This window comes from Anguilla rostrata, chromosome 7, assembly GCF_018555375.3.
Source record: "Anguilla rostrata isolate EN2019 chromosome 7, ASM1855537v3, whole genome shotgun sequence".
In the NCBI taxonomy this organism is placed as follows: domain Eukaryota; kingdom Metazoa; phylum Chordata; class Actinopteri; order Anguilliformes; family Anguillidae; genus Anguilla; species Anguilla rostrata.
Window position 1 is genome coordinate 16,553,281 of NC_057939.1, and position 19,382 is coordinate 16,572,662.

The window sequence follows — 19,382 nt, forward strand, 5'->3', positions numbered from 1 at the left end:
AACACAATACAGCTATTCAAGAAAAGCAGTGACCGAGAACACAACACTCGTGACAACTTGATGGAACCAGGAAATAATCTAGAATCAGATTTCAGGAAAAGAGTTTAATACAGTGTAGCTTCCTTTTCCAGAAAGCTTGGCTGACATACAGCCATCCTGCCCCTTGTAGTACAAACCTAATTGTGTCCCACCATTGTGGACTCCCTGTCATATTTTTGCTAATGACTTGGCCGAGGCTTGACCCTACAATGTTTAGACTATAGTGTCCGGCCTGCACTAATTACTGACAGATCCACACTGGAGCCCAGTCTAAAATAATGTTGTACTTATTTCATTATTTCAAGTTACTGTAGTTGCTTCAGTAAATCTATGCGACTTGTATCTTGTATGTAATGTTATATGATGCCATGCACAGTGCTGTAAAGTTACAGTGAAAAGGATGTTGTATGTGGTTTAAAATAATTTGCTTGTTGTGTACTAAAGATTGGTTCTACACTCTTTACCCACAGGAGCGAGAGAATCATGGTCTTATTATGAAGATTTCTTCTCTTCAAGAAGAGGCATGCAATCTTAATTCTCTGTAGATGTCTCTGGGTATCTTTGATTAGTGGTCTGCGTTAACTACCTGACATTGTCAGCATTTCAGTTCATTATATTACATGGTTGGGTATAAATATAGCTTATGTTTTTTTTTGTAAAAGATGTTGTATTTGCAAAATAATATTTTGCAGTAATAGAACAATCTTACAGAACATCAAGATCAGCCAGGACATTGATGACCTTCAGAAGAAGATGATTGAACTATGTGACCTAAATGCTGATCTCCAAGTGAGTTCACTTCCTGGTGGTTCAGATTGGGTTCTGAGCTTCCTAACCCTATGACAAGACTTCTTAGGTCCACCAATGAATGTTATGACCCACTGTACATTAAGACTTATCTGGATAACAGAACATAACATGACATGACATGACATGACAACAGGCCATTCAGCCTAATGATGCTTGCCGTTTTCCTGACTAAGTTGTACCTAGTGATCTGATTACCTACAGACTAGATACAATCTAACAGAAATGTTTAGGATTACTTTTTGCATCATGGATTATTTGCCTTTCAAAGAGCCTCTTAGCTTCTGGTAGTTCTTTTTTAACTTTAGAAAGTATATTACAATATTCAGCCTTATTACTCTGTGCTGTCGTTTTTATATATCGTTATACATTTTTTTTCCTCAAACTGTCCCATATGGCTTTGTTCATTCTTTGTTCATGCTGCTTCTTTAATTTATTTATCTTTTATCTATTTATAAAGGATAAATAAAATTTATCCAGAATAGTATCTGTGTAAGTTCCACGCCAGTTTGATTATGATCAACACTCGCTATGATCTGTCTTGCAAATTCAGTCAAACCACAGGTTGGCATGATATGAGAAATGAAACCTGAGGGCATGATTTGAGCAAGGGACTGTGAGGGAATTTATAACTTACTTTTGCATGCATGTTTACATATGAGTATGTCATGTTTAATGTGTTATAATCTGAAATTGTATGCACAATGTGGCTAAGGCTGTCATAGGTTTTGCCAAGGCATCATGTCCTAGCTGAGCAATGCTGGATGAAGTGTTGAGGCGGGATGTCATGTCCACTATAGAGATTAGGATACCGATTTACTAAATTTTGTGAAAGTGCCCTTGCATAAAGAAATGCATATGTATCAAGGGCAAAGCTGCATTGTGGGTCTATTCCCAAGAAACATTCTTTAGTCAGCAGTTTCACAGATTATTTCTGGTTAAATCATTTTGCAGCCTAGGGCCTGAAATTCTTAATGCACCTGTTGTCAGGTAAATCTGATTCTGGTAATTTTGCTGGTGTCATGACATGTGTGCAGAAAACATATTTTTTGCAATGGTGTAATATCTTGACTGTGTTATATGGAAACATAATTGCTTGGTAATGTGTGCTGTGTGCTGCTGTGGTCATGATTGTGGTTGCGTGATGTCATGTCATCTCTTTGTGCATGTAGAAAGTGATGTTTGCTTGCCACGCCACGGCTGTGTGCTATAGTGAACATGAGTGTGGCTGTGCTCTGACTCTCTCTTCTCTTTATTCCAGGTGCAGGTCCACTCTTTTGATGGCATTCTGCATGACAGGGAATCTTGTGTGCGAGAGGTCAGTGCTTTTCACTACTCAGAACAAAGATGCAGGCCTCCTGGCCCAATCAGAGCCTTAACAATGAGTTCCAGCTTAGACTGAAACCTTTAAGCAGTTGACTGGGCTGTAAAACTTCAGTCTGTTCTTCCAGGCCTATACTTCCTAGAATGCTGTAGCACTAGCTATATATGTACTTTCTTTATCAACGCCCCCACATGAATGTTAATGCAATGAGTCAGAACATTTTTTCTTTCGGCAATGACAAAACTCTGAATGTTGAGCACCCCATGGTGAATGTTTGTTGTGTAAATCACGTAAATGCGGGCGAGTGCCCTGTGCAGTGGTCAACCGTGTCAACTCCGGCTACAGAGACCACAGTTTCAGTATTTCAGGGGGAGCATCAGGCCAACGGGAGTAATGGAGTATTTGCATTAGGCCTCAATACTACTTGAGGTCAGTCTGGAGGCACCGAAGAGGCTGAACATGACAGTGAGCCCCAGGAAAAGTGCTCATCCCAAAGGACATTTTGCCCACTGTACACTGTAATCTGTGATAACAGTAGCCCTGTTTCCGTAATTTTGTTTTCCGTGTAAAAGTGCTGCACATACTTAGCATGTTGGTGAGCGTCTGCAGATAAGCGGTTCCTAGCTGAGGATGTATCGCATACCAGCAGTTTATTTGAGCAGAATGTTCATCAAGTGCATGGATTCACTTTCACAATAAAGTCTAATCACTTCATGAAATCTTCATCCCTCAGTGAGGTTGCTGTATAACAAAAAGCTTTTGATTGTGTTATTGCGTTACCTCAGACAAATCTCTTTTTTAGTATGAAATTTGGCCAGACAATGTATTATACATAAAAAGGAACTGGTCAGTGATTTTAAATGGCATGGATCCCCAGAAAAGCTGTGCTTTGATCATCATTGTGGGAGACTGGTTCTGCTCTGTATAAGGTCAGAGACTGGCATCACTTAATCCATCACTCTGATGTGCGGGTGTTTCTGATAGCTCCAAACGAGGAGTGTAAATTTAATGGCATCCTGGCGAAACCAGGAGAAGAGTTGGCTAGCGTCAGACTGCCCTTTACCTCATGAGAAAATATTGTTCGACTGGAATCCTTCTTTTTTGAGAAGATATAACTGTGATTCTGTCCCTCCACAGAAGTGCAGGCAGATAGAGGAGCTAAAGGCTGTGATTGAAGAGTATTCATCTGTGACTGAGGTGAGACTGTTAGGGAGCAGCTCAGCCCATTCACAAAATGGCACCTCAGAGGTCCAGAGCTACATATTCCTTGTCCAGTGTTTAACCTTTTAGTCTATTTAAGTGTCTTTATTATGTTATTTACCTTTTACAATGGCTATTATGTCAAAGCAGTTTCTGAAGTATTTGCAATGTTTCTGTGTGCTTAGAGTATATTATATCTATATCTGCATTTGGTGTACGTTAAAGGAGTTTCTGTGTATTAAGAGTGCTATTTAGTGTTGTAGTGCATTTATATTAATACAGTTGAGGGGTGTTTATATTGCAGCTCTGTGTAATATACAGTTTTTTTAACAGAGTGTATTGTTTTTGTAGGTGCTGAGAGCTGAAAAGACTAAGCTGGAGAGCCAGATGCAGATGATTCAGCCAGATGTGGCAGCGTGAGTATACGGAATACCACACTCTGTGGACAATACCACAATTCACAGATATTATTTTCTCTGACCGTCAGCTGTTCTTGTTCACTTTCTCTCTTTATCTCTCTCTCTTTTCCTCTGTCTCTATCTCTCTGACTCCCTCCCTCTGTGATGTGCTATCTGTTTCCTGCAGTGCTGGCCTCTCTCTCTCAGTGGCATACAGACTCAACCAGACCTGTACAGGGTCTCTACAGGCAGAACTGGCTCTTGCTCAGGTCTGTTTTTACATTTCATTTAATGTCTGCTTTACGTTGGCCTCAATGCTGGGATAGATAGTGGTTCTGTGTTGATCCTGAGTGCAGATCCTGAGTTACATGTTGGGTCACTGTTTACTGTAGATATCAAGTTGAGTGTTTGCTTATTGTTCAGTCATGTCCGTACTGATAGTGGCTGAGTTTTGGGTTGTTTTTGATCCTGGATGGTTTGCTACATTGGTGTTTTACTGTATATACTCAGTTAGGTGTTTCAGTGCTGACGTACTGTAAAAGCTGTCTTCTGGATAGTGGGTCAATTTGGGTTAATTTGAGGATTGGGTTAGATTCTGGGTCAATGTTGTGTTGGCGCAGTCAGGTTAGAGGATGGGCCAGGGTTGGGTCGCTGACACTTGGTTTTTGCTCTCTATAGGGTGCTGAGCGGATATCCTCTCTCAGTTTTGCCTCGCCGTTGGATGAGACTTTGGACAGAGAGGTGCTGTTGCTCCTTCAGGGTCCCACTCCTGAGCAAATGTCCATCCAGTTCAAGAATATCCTCAGCAAACTGGTATGACGGAGGCCACAGGTCACACCGAGTTCATCAAAGATAGAAATTCCTCACGCAACACTGGTCAACAACACCAAAGTTACAATATCCCCTCAGGAAAGTATTGGGACTAAGACTGGTCCATACCATAGATCCGTCCTGTAGGTTTTCATTCCAACCCAATTTGATTCTACTGATCAGTAGCTGAAGGCAATCTATTTGTCGAATGAGGTGTGCCTTGTTAGGGTTGGTGTGAAAACCTACAGGATGGTAGATCACCAGGAACAGGGTTGGGCAGCCCTGCTATAGGATTACGCTCACTGCAAATGCCCCTCACTTGTAGCAGAGTCACTGCAACTGCTCACTGAGTATGTTATTGAAGTGTGGTGTTGAATGGGGTAGGTGTGGAATTGGGGAAGTGCATGAGAGGTGAGGGATTTGTACAGCTCCCATACAGTGGTGGTTTTGTTTCCAGGATGAGGACTTTAAAGAGGACTGCTCCTCTGTGCTGTCCAAGCTAAAGCAGCTCATGGAGGCACACTCAGGGCTGGACCCAAGCACAGAGCAGAAACTTCTGGTAAATGGTCATGCAGCCCTGGCAAGAAGGAGCCTGTAGTAGACATTTTCTCAAATGTAAAATATTATTTTGCTCATACATCATACATAGCATGGTTTGCATTTTGTGTTGCAATGCTAAGTTACAGATTGAATATTTACATTGTGTTTTGTGACGAAACTTATTTGCAAGAATGCTTCTTGACTGACAGATTTTTGGGTGTGAGTTGTAGTGTGGCATGGGCATGTGTTGTACATGTGTGTGTGCATTTGTGTGTGTGTGGGCGTATGTGTGCTCCTTTGATTTTGCTCTGTGTTGCTTGTCTCAGGCCCTGCAGACAGAGCTTGAGCAGAAGAGGAAAGACTGGGGCCACAGCCTGCAACAAGTGGACCAGTACACAAACTCACTGGAGAAGGAGCTCATCAAGCTGGCCAGCAACATGCGAAGATCTCGCACAGAGATCTTGCACCTGTCAGTCAGGTAACCGTGAGGAGTGCAGCAGAGTGAAGGACAGCAATGCACACCACTCTTGTCTAGGGATCCTGGCTAGTTGTCCTGGGGGACATGCGTGGAAGGGGAGAAGTCATGCATCTGTGATGGTGACACATTTGACTGTTTTTCTTTGTTTCCCTGGAGAGGGCTTGTTTCTGCTTGACCTTTGCCCTGCTCAGAATGTCTGGCTGGCTGGGGTCCTCCAGTGTGTTTGGCAGCTGGCTGCCTGCCACAGCTGCAGGGCAGATTTAAAGGGAGCTGTGGACCCTGCCACAGCAGTCCCCCAAGCTTCTGCTCTCTTGGGGGTACAGCAACACTGCAGGAGGGATGGGGCACTGCATGGGCCTTCGGATTGGGTATAGCGTCAGACAGAATGAGAGCAGTGTGTTGCGGACATATTGGATAACGTGTGTCAGACAGATTTGGCATAGTTTGTTGGGCACAGATTGGAAACTGTGTGTTGGCGATAAAATAGGTGTAGGAGTGTTTGTGTGTGATTGTGGATTTTTTTTGTGGTATTTTTCAGTGTGATTGTCTGTGATTTTCTGGATTAAGAAGTGTTTTGTGTGTGTGTGTGCATGCATGTTGAATGTTTTATGTATGTATGTGTGGGTGGGGTGTTTTTCAGGGTCCAGGAGCAGGAGAACCAGCGGCAGCAACTGCAGGAGGAGCTGGTGCATCTGAGAGCTCCACTGCCTGAGGGCAGAGAGGCCAGCGCCCAGACAGAGGACTTCCAGCAGCAGGTAAGACCGAAGAGCTGAAGTGGGGAGAAAGAAATGTATCATTGTAAGGTGGAATTCATACCAGATTGTGGAGACGGCCTTTTTCGATGCACTCGAGAATGCTGAGAACTCTGAGGGGGAGGTTAGAGTAGGCACTTCAACAACTCTACAGTCTCACATCACACATTTTCACTTCCTATTTTAACAGCCTTGAATTTTGTTAAAGGAGGGGGTAGGGGCCTGAATAAAATGAAGTGTGAATGTGTTCTCTCTGCAAATGTGAATGTGCATTTGTTCACTGTGAGTCTGTATGCATTTTACTGTGGCGAATGCGTGTACTTTTGTGGTGCATCCGTGAGTGAATGAGAATAGGCATTTGCTTGTCCATGTGTACATGCACAGCCAACTTCACTGCAATTCATGGAATTCTTTATTGGTCTCTGTCTGTAGGTCATAGAAGAGTCCGATGGGCTCTCTCTGGGCTGGGAGCAGGATTGCATCCCGCAGATCTCTTGGAAGGAGGAAGAGCCTAGCATCAGGAGAGAGGAAGAGGAGCGGTCAAGCTTCAGGAGTCAGCATGAGGAGCAGCCAATCTTCAGGACGGAGGAAAAGCATCAGCTAAATTCCGGAAGGGAGGAAGAGGAACAACACAGCTCAAGAGAAGAAACGAGAGTCTCAGACTTCGAGGAAAAGGAGTTCAGAGATACCACAGGCGGGGAAGATGACCGTAGCATCTTGGATTGTGAAGGGCAGGAGTTAAATGAGTCTAGGAGCGAGGGAGAGGGAGCGTACTTGAAGGACTCGAGCTTTCCTCATTCCTCGGGATCACCCCAAGGTCAAAGTGTCAAGAGTGAAGAGCTGGGTCAGTACCATACAGATCAATTCTATCAGTTCTTCTATAGATCACATCTATTGTCAGTGCTAACCTGGAGCTGTATTTCTGCTCCCCTGTGTTTCTGCTTCTCACTTGTACCTCTGCACTAACTTGATTTATAACTCTGCTGCTACTATAATGACCTTTCCTTTCCTTCAATATCTTTAAAGGAAAACTGTTCAGAATTATTAATGTTTTTATCCTTGGGTTTTCTGTGACCCTTTAGATGTGTGTAGAATGATTTTTATTCATCATGTTCAAAAAATTTGTTTGTACTGTAGGCATTTCTCAAAAACAGTTTCTTCTCTCAAAACCAGTACTGATATCTGCATAGTCATAACGGCATTGTCTGGAATTCAGAGCTCAAGATTGGTCCAATGAACACCCAGTGATGTTTTCACTAGTTCTGGGTAGTTGATCTTGCTAAGCAAGGTGACATTTGTTTTATGTCCATGGCATGTTGAGTGGATTAGCTCTTTTATCTTTACCAAAGTCACAGCATAACCTTGACCCTCAAAGAGCCGGGATGTACCCAGAGACCTGGGGCGTCCCACCTCAGGACCACTACCTTGTATGGGCAAACCTGCCTCAAGAACCCTGCCCTCCACAGGCTGTCCAGACCATTGCCTTCTATGGCCTCTTGTGAGACTTGTGGCAGTTCAGACTCTCTGACTCTGAAGTGGTGAACGGTTAGCTGTCAGTCTCCTCTCCAAAGCTGTCAGGGCTGCTCTCACAGTCAGAGAAGCTTATAAATGAAGTCTGTTTTTAAACCCGTGGGCCATGTTTGGTATGGACTTGTAAGCAAATTAGTCTGGTCCAAAAAGGTTGTCATGGAAACTATTTTGATGTACCAGCACTGAGAACATTTAAATGATCCCCCTCTCATTTCATCTCTTTATTTCAGAGGGTACAGACACAATAGAAACATATTTAAGAGGACATAGTGACCCTACCCAGGTAAGTTGTGGTCGCTCCTATATTCTGTGTTCTTTGCCCAAACAGACAAACATCCATATTCCTTTGACAAGGCCTTTTCATAAGAGTTTGTTTTGCTAATCTAGTCCCACTGCACTCCACCTACTGCTACAAAACTCAACCTTTTTTCATATAGCTAAACTTGCAGCTAGCTTGGAGTACATAGCTTATGTGCTAGTGCAAATGCGCTTGTAGCCTTTTTGTTGGGATGGAGGGCTTGTCTGTAATTATAGGTATTACATTGCTTGCTACATTTGCTGTTTAAGCACTTACCTTTGAGGTTACACTTGATGTGCTAATCTTAGGTAGCCGTGAGGGCTTGAGCTTGTAAAATTTATGCTTGTAGATTTGTGTGTTTGTGTGGGTGTGTGCCTGTGTGAGTGTGCCTGTTGCAGTGATGCAGTTGTCTGGGTTCTGCTGCAGGATGATAGGCTCCCAGGATGCTCTGGGCCTCAGGATTCTAAGCATCATGCTACTCTTCACGTGCTTGACCTTCCTCAGACTAATCTTGTTGGTAAGACCTCCACCATAATCTTCCTGGTCCCCACACTCAGCATATAGTCTGGGGTTATGTAATGGCTGAGTGTAACTCCAGTATGTTATTCAAATCTGTTTTAAGGGATATGGTAGACAATATATGCATAATAGAGGTTCCATTTGTGCCTGTCTGTGCTGTTTCCATGTATCGTGGTCAGTTCTTTTATTTGTGAATAATGATCCTGATGCTCCTGCTTTGTGTCTATAGAAGCTCTGAACCTGAACCCCCTGCAGCTACATCACACTTCCTCTGAACAAGACCTGGTCTTATCTCCTGGACACACTTCCTCTGACCAGGACCTGTCCATTTCTTCAGGAGACCCTGAACCGAAAGGGGATCTCACTATGTTGCCTGAGCACACCGAGCCCCAGCAGGGCGAGATGGTTCCCCCTGTAGGACAGTGAGTGAATTGCCTCTGTCATGACTGGTAGTTATACATAGCTTTGCTTTATCTGTAGAAGAGTGCGATCTGCACTTGACTGCATTATATATAGATGTTTGTGAATAAGTGCTCTTCTCGGAATATGATTCCAGAGTCTGTCTCTGTCTTCCTCTTTCTCTGCCAGTCTTTTGCAATGCAAATTAATGCCTGGGATAGGTGGGGCTCAGCGTAAGAGAACCCTTTGTGGCAGGCTACAGAGAGGTGGTTATTAAAGTCTTTTCAATCAAGCTTTGCATACCCACAATGCACCTGCAGCCTCTGCCTGGACAGTCTCTGCCAACATTCTGATACCACACTGAGCATAGCCAGCTGTTTCCTGCTGTTGTGAACATCAGCTTTTTGAATACTGGTGGACATAGAAACGGAGCTCCTGTCCTCTGCTCCTCGGTCAGGACCTGCCTGGTATCGGCCTGCACGCAGGGGGAGTGGGGAAGAGGAGGAAGTCTGGAGGACGCGGCGGCGTCCAACATGACAGAAGCTAAGGTCAGTGAGGAGGAAGCACAGCGGTGGAGAAACTTCCTTTTTTCTCTTGTCATAATCGAGGAGACGCAGAAATGTACTCTTCTCTACTTCCCCTTCTCTTGCGCTTCCCCTCTTCTAACGCTCTGTCCTTTCCCCCCACCCCCAACCTCCTTTTAACTTTGGTTGTTTCACGAAAGTGTGTTTCAACGGACTGCAGCCCGGTCAGGAGTGATTTATTTAAAATTCTTTGTTGTGATCATCAGCATAAATGCTACAGAGAAGTCATCCTTCTGAAGGTACAGAGAATAATTTCTCTTACTCACTCTCTCGCCCTCCCTTCACTCTCTCGCTTTCTCACCCTCTCTCTCCGCCTCCCTCTCCTCTCTTGTCCTCTGCTGTGTAGCTGAGTAATGCTCTCTCTGTTTTTTTTCTTTTGTGAAGTGCTCTCTCTATCCCACCATCAATTTAATATTTCAAATGTAAGGTCTGATTTAAAAGTGTATGGTATGTCCAAAATGCGAGTTTCTTTTGGTTTTACTTTTTCCTGATTGCACAAGGGAGGTGGCATACACAAGCTAGGCACTTCTCTGAGATGGAGGAGGTAGCGCAATGGGTGAATATTTGGTTGGATAGATACAACATACATAGATCTGTGGTTCTGATGTATCATGGCATTAGTCTATCTGATAGGAGGCCTTAAATGCAACAAAAAAGTACTGATTTTTTCATTACCAAATTATCCTGTGTAATTGTATTAGCTGTGTTGTCCAAGGCACACCTGACGCAGTTTCTATAAGGGTCTCATTATAGTGGTGGGTCCCTGTTTGTCCAGTGTGAGTGCCTGATATTTAGTCTGCCTTATATAAGTGTTAATATATTGAGTGGGCTGAGTGGGAGCCAGAATGAAGAATGCACCCCCCCAACCCCCCTCCCGCATGCTCAGCACTGTCAGTGTGGGGGTGTTCTCAGCACTTACTGGCAGCTACAGGGTTCATTCTCAGCTAACTCATTATGTAAGGAAGAGGCCGGTCCTCTTCTTTTTCTCTACACTGAGAGCATTTGGTTCTTGGATGCAGGTATGAGGTATGAAACTGTGTCTGTGTTTGGGGGGGGGGGGGTTATGGGTGTGGGGTTGTCACCCTGTGTGTGCCTGTTTGGATGAAGGTACCATATTCTCAGGCCTGAAATATTATGTGCGTAGTGTTTTTATAGGGATAGATGGACATTTGCATGCATGCGTGTTGTTGGATAGATACAGCGTACATAGATTTCAGACCGTTAAGTTTCTTTGAGATGCTATATTGAATGACAATGTTTTTGTTTCAGTTTTTCTGTGATACAGTAACTGAAATTGATGAGATGCATTGAAATGAATTGATGAAAGGGTAACTGGTGCATATAGCACCAATTTGTTAGATTCCAGTTTTGGTTGAAACTGTGCATGTTTTATAGGAATGTTAGGTTCGGTAAAATGAAAGATTTCACTTCAGGGTTTGTTGAGTTAAGTACATTTGCCCTAAACCATCACTGGACCAATTCATTTTATTGGTCCCATTATCGGTTACCAGAAATATGACGCATCAGAATTACACCAGTGCTACTGTAAGCTTCTCTTAGTGGCTAATCATACTGTCACTCTGTTTTTTCACACTTTGCACAACTCTGGTATCACTCAAGGCTAAAATAGACATGTGACAAATCTTGCATTATAGTGACGAACATCAACATTGTCTTTTTTTATTTAAAAAAAAAAAAAAAACTTTGTGAGCTCTGATAATCCGATATTTTGTTCCCTTGGCAATTTGATAAGTCTGTAGCAACATAACTTAAATGGCTCAAATTAATCTGCATGTTGTTGAGAATGAACTGAAGGCTGTATTCATTGAACTGGCAGGCATCGGTTTAAGATAAGTGCAGAGTCACTGTCCTACCTGAACGTTTGTGTAATTTTGGCACTGTGCTGATCTGAAATCCTGTACTTTACATTTAACCGGTTGGCAGTCTCACCGTTACAGGAAATAAAATTGTGGCTGTTCTGTGCTAATACTCCTCTTCCATTCCACAGAAAAGTGTGATAAGGGAGAGAGTCATTCCAGTATCATGAGTCACCTCATATGTAAACGGTGTCTCACCTGAGTATCTGAGTCCATCTGCTCCCTGTGATATACTGATCCTTTTTCCTTATCAGTCTTCTGAAACAAATGCCTTCATAGAAAGTTGACTGTAACTCCAAATTCAGTCATCCATTAAAGTAATTTCTTAATAGGTGGTGCTTCATAAACCTGTACTATTTGGTCCTTCCTCTACTGTTTTCTTTAAGTGGACCCTCTCATTTTTTCCTTTCCTTCTATATGTACTTACTCAGGACTGGTCCCTGGGTCAGTTGTCTGCCAGTGCGGTCACACTAGAGAGGTGGGTGTGCATGGATCGCATGAAATGCACCCATACACTTCCTTTGCACTGTGTGATGTAAAATGTGATAAATTAACTGATGTAGCAATGAAGAACAGTATAATTAACAGATGGAGTAATATAGCAATGTCAGTGATATAACTACATACTAATAAGCAGTCTGAAGACCTTTAGTGTGTGCTGACTGTTCCGTGAATAGATTAATAAGTAGTCCAGTAATGAAATGCTGTGTTAGCCACTTGGTGCAGTTGTCATTCTCACTGTGGTATAGTATTCACTCTGGTATTTTGCTTTTGTGATCTATGAATGTGTAAAAATAATGCCTTGTGTGTCTCAGTGTCAATCTCCGGTCAGTGACAGAGGAAGCAGGGCAGGTTTCACCAGAGAAGGCTCAAATGGCAGGTAAGAGGTCTTGCATGGCACAGCTTGAATTCCTGCAAATACTCCAATGAGTGTATGCAGCTGAGGTATGCACTCTTGTTCTCTTGCTCTCCCACTCTCTTTCCCTCTCTCTCTTTTTCTCTCTCTCTCTTTCTCACACACACACATACATTCTGTCTGTCTCTGTATTTGTCTCTCTCTCTTCCCCTCTCTGTCTCTCTTTCCCTCTCTCTCCTATCTAACCCTGTCTCATTTTCTCCCATCCTCCGTCTTCTTCACAAGCAGGCAGGCAGGCAGGAGGAGAGCACAGCCCCCAGTCTCTTAGAGGCTCTCCTCAGCTAGAAGATGGACAGACTGAAACGCCTGCTGATGTGTCCAAGGAGTCGAAGGAGAATTCGGCTCTAAACCCCAGCCTTACAGGTATGTCAGGTGTTTTGTCTGACAGCTCTGTTGGGCATGCTGAAATACAGTTAGTTTGGAATTTTGAGAGGGTTCACTGAGCATAATTTCTTTTGAGCAGGGTGTAATTTTGTGTTCGCGTGCATGTGTGTGAGAGACGGATGCTGTTAGGGTGTTGGGCCTAACTGTGCCCGCGGGCGGGTGTGTGATTTCAGATGATGGTTTATCCCCGCTGCTCGGAAGCCAGAATGCCCGTGCTCCTAAGAGAGACTGCCTGACTCTGAGGAATAAATTTAAGAGAGAACTGGTAAGAGCTACAATTTATTCCATGAACTACACTGCTTGTTCTGAATGTTACAGCTCCGGTATTAGAACACTGTGGTTGTGATTTGCTAATGCTGTACATGTGATTCAGGTTTAGTTGTACATCAATGAGTTACAATGTTCAACCTTGCTTAAAAAAGAAAAAGAAATGTTGTTCTTCCTGTCCTGTGAGTAATGTCGGCACATTCTGTGCATGCCTGAGTGTTATTTCTTAAGAGAGGCTTTAAAGGCATATTCCCCTAAATATTAAAATAGCATGTTTTGTACTTGCACTGAGAGATCATTTCGTTATTTATATATATATAGAATTACATATATTTGCTAATTATTTTTTGCCATTTCCACAGAAATTCACACACCTTCTCTCACAGGTACTCTAAGGGACCTGAAGTGCCACAGTATTCACAGCCCTTCTGAGACTGAATTGTGCACTAGTGATACTTTTCAGCAGTGAAATCAAAATAAGTCCTGGTAGATAATTATTAATTGGGGAAGTGGTTTATTATTATTTTACAATGTTGAGTTATTACCTTAATAATAAACTAAAATTGGCACTAGATACAAACAAGAACAGCTTCCAAAGTCACTATGTTGTCAAACAAGAAGAATCACTGTTCAAGTGATTTAAACTTGTAGTTTTGGGCTGTAGTTTCTCCCCCCTATATATTCCATTGTATTTGGCTGGTCTGCACGTATAGCTCATGTTGAAACTTAACCATGTTTTTGTTGGTTTGCTGTCCTCCCTGAGAAGCGTCCAACGGACTTGCCAAGGTCTTTATAAGGCATTTTAAAAGTTTTCTCCCTGAAGGAATAGCTTACTTGCTGCTCATCGTGCCATGGGTTCCTCCCGTCGGTTAGTCCCTCTCTGACAGTGTACCTAAGTTTCATTTGTGAGTTGAATACCCACTAACCACATTACTGCTAGCAGAGCCATCAAGCAAATGCTCAGTGGATCGTGGCTCACTCTCGTATTCACTTGGCTTGTGAGCAACGTTTTGTCAGAAGCTCCCAGGAGTTGCAGAATTGAGATGTTGAGGTTCGATTTTTCAGGAGCTTTCTGGCAGCATGGAGGCAATAGAAGAGCAGAAGACGCAGGAGGAGTTTAGTCAAGGGATTGAGAAAGAAGGTGACTCATCCTCGCAGATTTCTGTATATTCCGCTTGCTTTCTAACTGAAAATGCTTGAGATTAATGCTCTCACACATCTCTCCAGATGACACTCCACTCAATTCTGAAGGTACAGCAAGTGACTCAACCAAGGAGGAGAAAAACAGGTGAGTGGGATTCATGTCTTCACACAGTCTATACCACTGATAGCAGTTTCTTGTGAATACTGTAAAATCAATTATTGTCTGTTACTGACACTCGTGCTGTTTTAAAAGCATAGCCCAATAGTCTGTCTTTAACAGTACTTTTTAGTACAATATGTTTAGTCCTCATATGTCAGTTGCATAATGAAGGTATTCCACGTCGTCCACTGATACCTGTCCTGTTATGAAGCTATATGGTGGTGTTTTGATTGTATATTGAAACCTTTGCTTTTGTCCTCCTCCCAGCATGTCTCCTAGTGATAAAGAGGTTGAGGTAAGTGTTAAAGTTACACAGTATGTGTTTTTGAATATCATTGCCTTGTTAATTTAAGGCCTGGAGGAGTGCAGCTGTGCTGTAACTACTGTTGGTTCACTGTGTACAGTGTTTCCCCTTCAATAGCCTTTATGGAGTGCTTAAGGTTATTGAAGAGGAAAAAAGTATTTTCCATGTCGCATGAAGATTTCTGAACTGTGTTATCATGGAGAAGTCCCCCCCCCCCCGCAACCCCAGTTAGCCAGAAAAATGCTCCCACCAGCAGAGAATGATGGTAGTATGTAAGGCTTAATGTGGAGGAAGTAGCCATTTATGTGGCTGTGAATGGTGGCATTAAGCTCTGAAGCCCTGGTGTTGCACAGTGATGACAGTGGTCCCTCTCCCCACCCCGCACCCCGCACCCCCCATCCAGGCTGAGTTCCACCGTCTCTCTCTTGGCTTCAAATGTGACATGTTCACCCTGGAGAAGAGGCTGCGTCTAGAGGAACGGTCTCGCGACCTGGCCGAGGACAACTTGAAGAAGGAGGTGGACAACTGCCAGGGGTTGCTACAGGCGAGGAAGGGGACTGCTTGGGAAGGGCTTAGACAGATTTTTTTGAGACTGGGGGGGACTGCTGGAGGTTTGTGTGAGTAAGGTGCACAGGAAGAAGCATTGGAGTTTAGACATGCCTTCTGAGGACGGGCCTAAAACCTGCTCTCTTGTTCCAGATGCTGCTGCCCCTGTGTGAAGAAGACAATAAGTCCATGGAAATCATCAGCCGCCTGCAGAAGAACCTGGAAATCCTCATTCAGTCCATGTCTCGAGTGTCTAGCCGCTCTGAGATGCTAGGAGCCATACATCAGGTCAGACCAGACATTGGAGTCTGCAATATTTTGTATTTTGCATCTTAAGGCTCTGTGTGTGTGTGTGTGTGTGTGTGCGTGAGCATTTGTGCATGCGCGTGCATGGGCTAAAAAATCCATGTTCACTGTGTTCTCCAGGAGAACCGGGTGAGCAGAGCGGTGGAGGTGATGATCCAGCATGTGGAGAACCTTAGAAGGATGTACACTAAGGAGCATACAGAGCTCATGGAACTGAGGGAGTCGCTAGTGCAGAGCGAGCGGTCCTTTAGCTCCAACACTGACAGAGGTAGCTGCACCCCTGTACCACTAACCTCCGTAATACCCACAGGGTGACTGAGGCCACATTTTCCTTCAAAAAAGAAAAAGTGTTTCAAATGCAAAACAGTGAAATGGCTTACACAGAGATTATTTGGTCTTTTACACTGGTTGTGAAAACCCCGGTTTTGCATATTATTCTGCCAGTAAGGCTAAAGGGCTTTTTGCATGTCATTTCCATTTTCCTCTAGATGATTTCCGGAACAAGAAAGCATCTGGATCTCAATACTATAAGGTCAGTTTGCCCTCTTTCCACTCAGGTCAGGTGTCACTACTATATGTTCAGATTCTTTTTGTCTGTATTGTAGCTTTTGAGTACGTCTACACTTCTTGAGTAAATGAATGCAGGTCCATGCTGTGGGAGTAGATGGATAAACACTGTTAATGGGTGAATGCAGGTTATTTCTATGGCCTTGAATGGGTAAACCACTTATTATTATTATTATTTGTTTATTTATTTTGCTGTGTCCTCTGCTCAGCCCTCTTCCCGACGAGTCAGCATTGCAGTTATCCCCCGGAACAGCGGAGGCGCTGTGCACTTTGACATGGTGAGCAAAGCTGTCATTTCTTCCAACTTAATATGCGAGTGCTCCGGTTACTAATAAGTGTGTGGTTAGTATTGGACAGTTTGCTCTGCAGTGGTGGAGTGATGTGTGAAGGGTTGGATTTGCATGCAGTATAGAGCTGCATACACTGCACTCCAGAATTACTTTCTGATGTGTGGTCATGACAACTACATGCCGTAGTGGCCTGGATAGTGTGCGATAGACATGAGGGGATCTGGTCTAGATTTTTAATTTAGTGAATTATTAATTATTTTTCTGTGTGCTTGCTTGCGTTTAGCTAGCTTGTGCGCCAGTCTCCTAAGTAATCCCTACACTCACACTCTATATACTATTAGCCTCACTGTATAATTTATTCCCTACTTCATTGGCATTCGACTGCCCCACCCCCCAATATACAGACTTAATATTAATATGACACAGCAAGCAAAACTGCCTTTTTCTCAGTAGTCTTCTTTGAGCTGTCCAACCACATTTTGTGTGGATGTTACCCTCATTGGTTGCTTCACTGTTTTGATCTGCTGCCTCCATCATCTTGAGACGCAGGACCACACACTTGGCGTTTATACTAAACGATTTCAGATCCAGTCGGTAGCATTACGATTATGTCTGTAAACCCCTCGCACTACAGGATCATTTGGGCAGATAATCGGTTCAGACTAGCCTCGAATCGGGAACGCCCCCGTGATTGTCGGGAAGAGCGAATCGGGCACAAAATCGGCCTAATTATCCTCTAGTGTGGGGCCAGCATAACTATGGATGTTGCCACGCTGTCACTCCAATCGAGACGTGTCTTATATCTTTCAGCGTAGGTCCCGCCCACGAAAACTTTTGGATTCGCAAAAAAACAGTGTTCAAAACTTGGATTAGCAAAAAACAGCGTTCAGAACTTTTGGATTTGCAAAGAAAACTTTTGGATTCGCAAACAAAAGTTTTTGATTCGCATTAATACATTTTTAATTACAAATTTATTTTACTTGCAATAAAACATTTTTTGATTGCAGTGTCAATAGTTTTGCTCTCAAATCTATTTTTTGATTGCAGTGTGGAAAGTTTTTCTCTCAAACCTATTCTGTTTGATTGCATAATAAAGACACAAAAGTAACTCCACAGGTTATGTGCAATGCATAAGGCAGGGTTTGCGTTGGCTATGACTGGACTTCAGCACATCACTATCTCTATTTCTGCCTGTAGCCCAAGTCACAAGAGATGGCCGAGACAGAAATGGACAAAGCAACCAGGAGGAGCTCCTGGTAAGAACTATGGTCTCATCTTGAATGTGAGGTTGATGATGCTAATGAGTTATGGTGGATATTGTGGTGTCATGGTGGTGGTGGTGGTTGGAATGGTGGATGTGGTGATGAGTATAAGGATAATTATGCTGGTTGTGGTGGTATTTATGATAACAACGGTGATGACGATTATCATGATATGTGTGGTGATGATAATGGTAAGAATCATTAGAACATTGTGATGATGGTGGTGGATGTGCTAATAAGAATAATAACAACTATGCTCGGTGTGTTGCTGATATTGATGATGGCAATGGTCATGATTATTGTGGTGATGATGATGATGGTGATGATCATGATCAAGATGGTCGCTGTGGTGTTGTTGTCCTAGATATTCTCTTTCAGTTTAATGGAATGCTGATCGCTGACTTCAAAATAATATTCACTACTGTATTTGAATCCAATCTATATATATATATATATATTTCTTTTTTTACTATGCCTTCATATTGCTGTTGATAAATTTTCTTCTTTGTAGCATTCGTAACTGAGGAACTTTTCAATAAAACTGCCATTCTTTGCCTTTACGTATACCATGACATTACAAATATTGCACCTTTGTTTAAATTTGAATTAAATTTTTAATCACGTCTGTAAGCCTGAAATCTTTGTGCAAATCTTAATCTTAACATCCCACATTTTTGTTCTACTGTATATGAAATCACATAACTGATATGGAATTTTTGTAAACCAGGCCATTTAATTGGGTGACTCATGACATCAGGGCTGTCCACCATCGTTGCAGGAATACGACAGGGAAGAGCAGCCAGCAGCCCTCTTTAACGCAATTTCTTAACACCTGTGCATGGACGGAAACCAATTATTCCCCTCTAATGAAAGGGTAAGGATTGCCCCATGATGACAGCACTTATCCAGCCATTACTGCCTCCCGTCAACACATGGTTGATATATTTTGATTTTGATGTATCCCACGATCCACATCAATTCCAGTGCCATCTGTGGCCTGGAGTCCCATAGGACAGTGCATTATCATCACCCAGGACATAGGGCTTTATTTGGCCCACTAGTGGCCCCTCTGGACAGTTACTGTAAGGCACCTGTAGCCAACAAGGCATCCAGTGCAGAAGCTTGGCCAACTCAGCTGGCAGATTATTGGGTGGAAAGTAGCAGTACTGACTGCATGCATCACAATGTTGTAGTGGTGAGTCATACATACAGTTAGAATTGGGCATTATAAATGCATTTTGGTGAACAATGGGGAAATTAAATAAAAATGGATACATTTGCATCAACAAACTAAATCGTAATTTCTCATTTAGTGTGAAGAATAGCATTTCCTTAAGCTCCTGCCTGTGCAATATCAACATCTGTAGGCTCGAGCAGAAGGACTCCAAATCGGAGGAAGAGAAGAAAGAGGCAACCACGGACAGGAGGTCCAGTCTAACGGAGCTGGGAAGTAGAATCACATCCCTCCTGACCTCAAAGATGTCAGTTAAATTCTGAAACCGCCTGCGTTCCCTTTCCAGCAGCTTTGTTGCTCGCTCTCGTGCCCCGTGCTCTTGGACGGATCTCTACTTGCAGTGCTAAGCCTCATTCAGGGGTGCACGACTCCAGTCCAGACCCCTAGCCGCCTCAAAAAATAAAAATACATTGGTTGAGGTTGCTGGGGCTGGAGTTGTGCACAGGCC

General features: G+C 43.2%; 1 protein-coding gene across 9 annotated transcripts in view; it reads left to right on the forward strand.

Moving 5' to 3' along the window:
• lrmp (lymphoid-restricted membrane protein) overlaps positions 1-19,382 on the forward strand; it is a 30,824-nt gene that overhangs the window by 10,141 nt on the left and 1,301 nt on the right. For 3 of the 9 annotated variants that reach the window (XM_064343202.1, XM_064343201.1, XM_064343204.1), the window contains exons 9-38: positions 510-560; positions 751-828; positions 2,108-2,164; positions 3,308-3,367; positions 3,722-3,786; positions 3,956-4,037; positions 4,447-4,581; positions 5,036-5,137; positions 5,445-5,596; positions 6,237-6,351; positions 6,781-7,192; positions 8,109-8,161; positions 8,603-8,693; positions 8,925-9,117; positions 9,552-9,642; positions 11,987-12,033; positions 12,371-12,435; positions 12,697-12,834; positions 13,029-13,120; positions 14,188-14,263; positions 14,350-14,410; positions 14,693-14,720; positions 15,133-15,273; positions 15,429-15,563; positions 15,702-15,849; positions 16,070-16,113; positions 16,358-16,426; positions 17,636-17,694; positions 18,428-18,574; positions 19,068-19,181. In XM_064343202.1, the coding sequence (XP_064199272.1) occupies positions 510-560; positions 751-828; positions 2,108-2,164; positions 3,308-3,367; positions 3,722-3,786; positions 3,956-4,037; positions 4,447-4,581; positions 5,036-5,137; positions 5,445-5,596; positions 6,237-6,351; positions 6,781-7,192; positions 8,109-8,161; positions 8,603-8,693; positions 8,925-9,117; positions 9,552-9,642; positions 11,987-12,033; positions 12,371-12,435; positions 12,697-12,834; positions 13,029-13,120; positions 14,188-14,263; positions 14,350-14,410; positions 14,693-14,720; positions 15,133-15,273; positions 15,429-15,563; positions 15,702-15,849; positions 16,070-16,113; positions 16,358-16,426; positions 17,636-17,694; positions 18,428-18,574; positions 19,068-19,181 (3,101 nt within the window). The remainder of the gene's footprint in view (positions 1-509; positions 561-750; positions 829-2,107; positions 2,165-3,307; positions 3,368-3,721; positions 3,787-3,955; positions 4,038-4,446; positions 4,582-5,035; positions 5,138-5,444; positions 5,597-6,236; positions 6,352-6,780; positions 7,193-8,108; positions 8,162-8,602; positions 8,694-8,924; positions 9,118-9,551; positions 9,643-11,986; positions 12,034-12,370; positions 12,436-12,696; positions 12,835-13,028; positions 13,121-14,187; positions 14,264-14,349; positions 14,411-14,692; positions 14,721-15,132; positions 15,274-15,428; positions 15,564-15,701; positions 15,850-16,069; positions 16,114-16,357; positions 16,427-17,635; positions 17,695-18,427; positions 18,575-19,067; positions 19,182-19,382) is intronic. The other 6 variants (XM_064343206.1, XM_064343205.1, XM_064343208.1 and 3 more) reach the window with 6 other exon arrangements.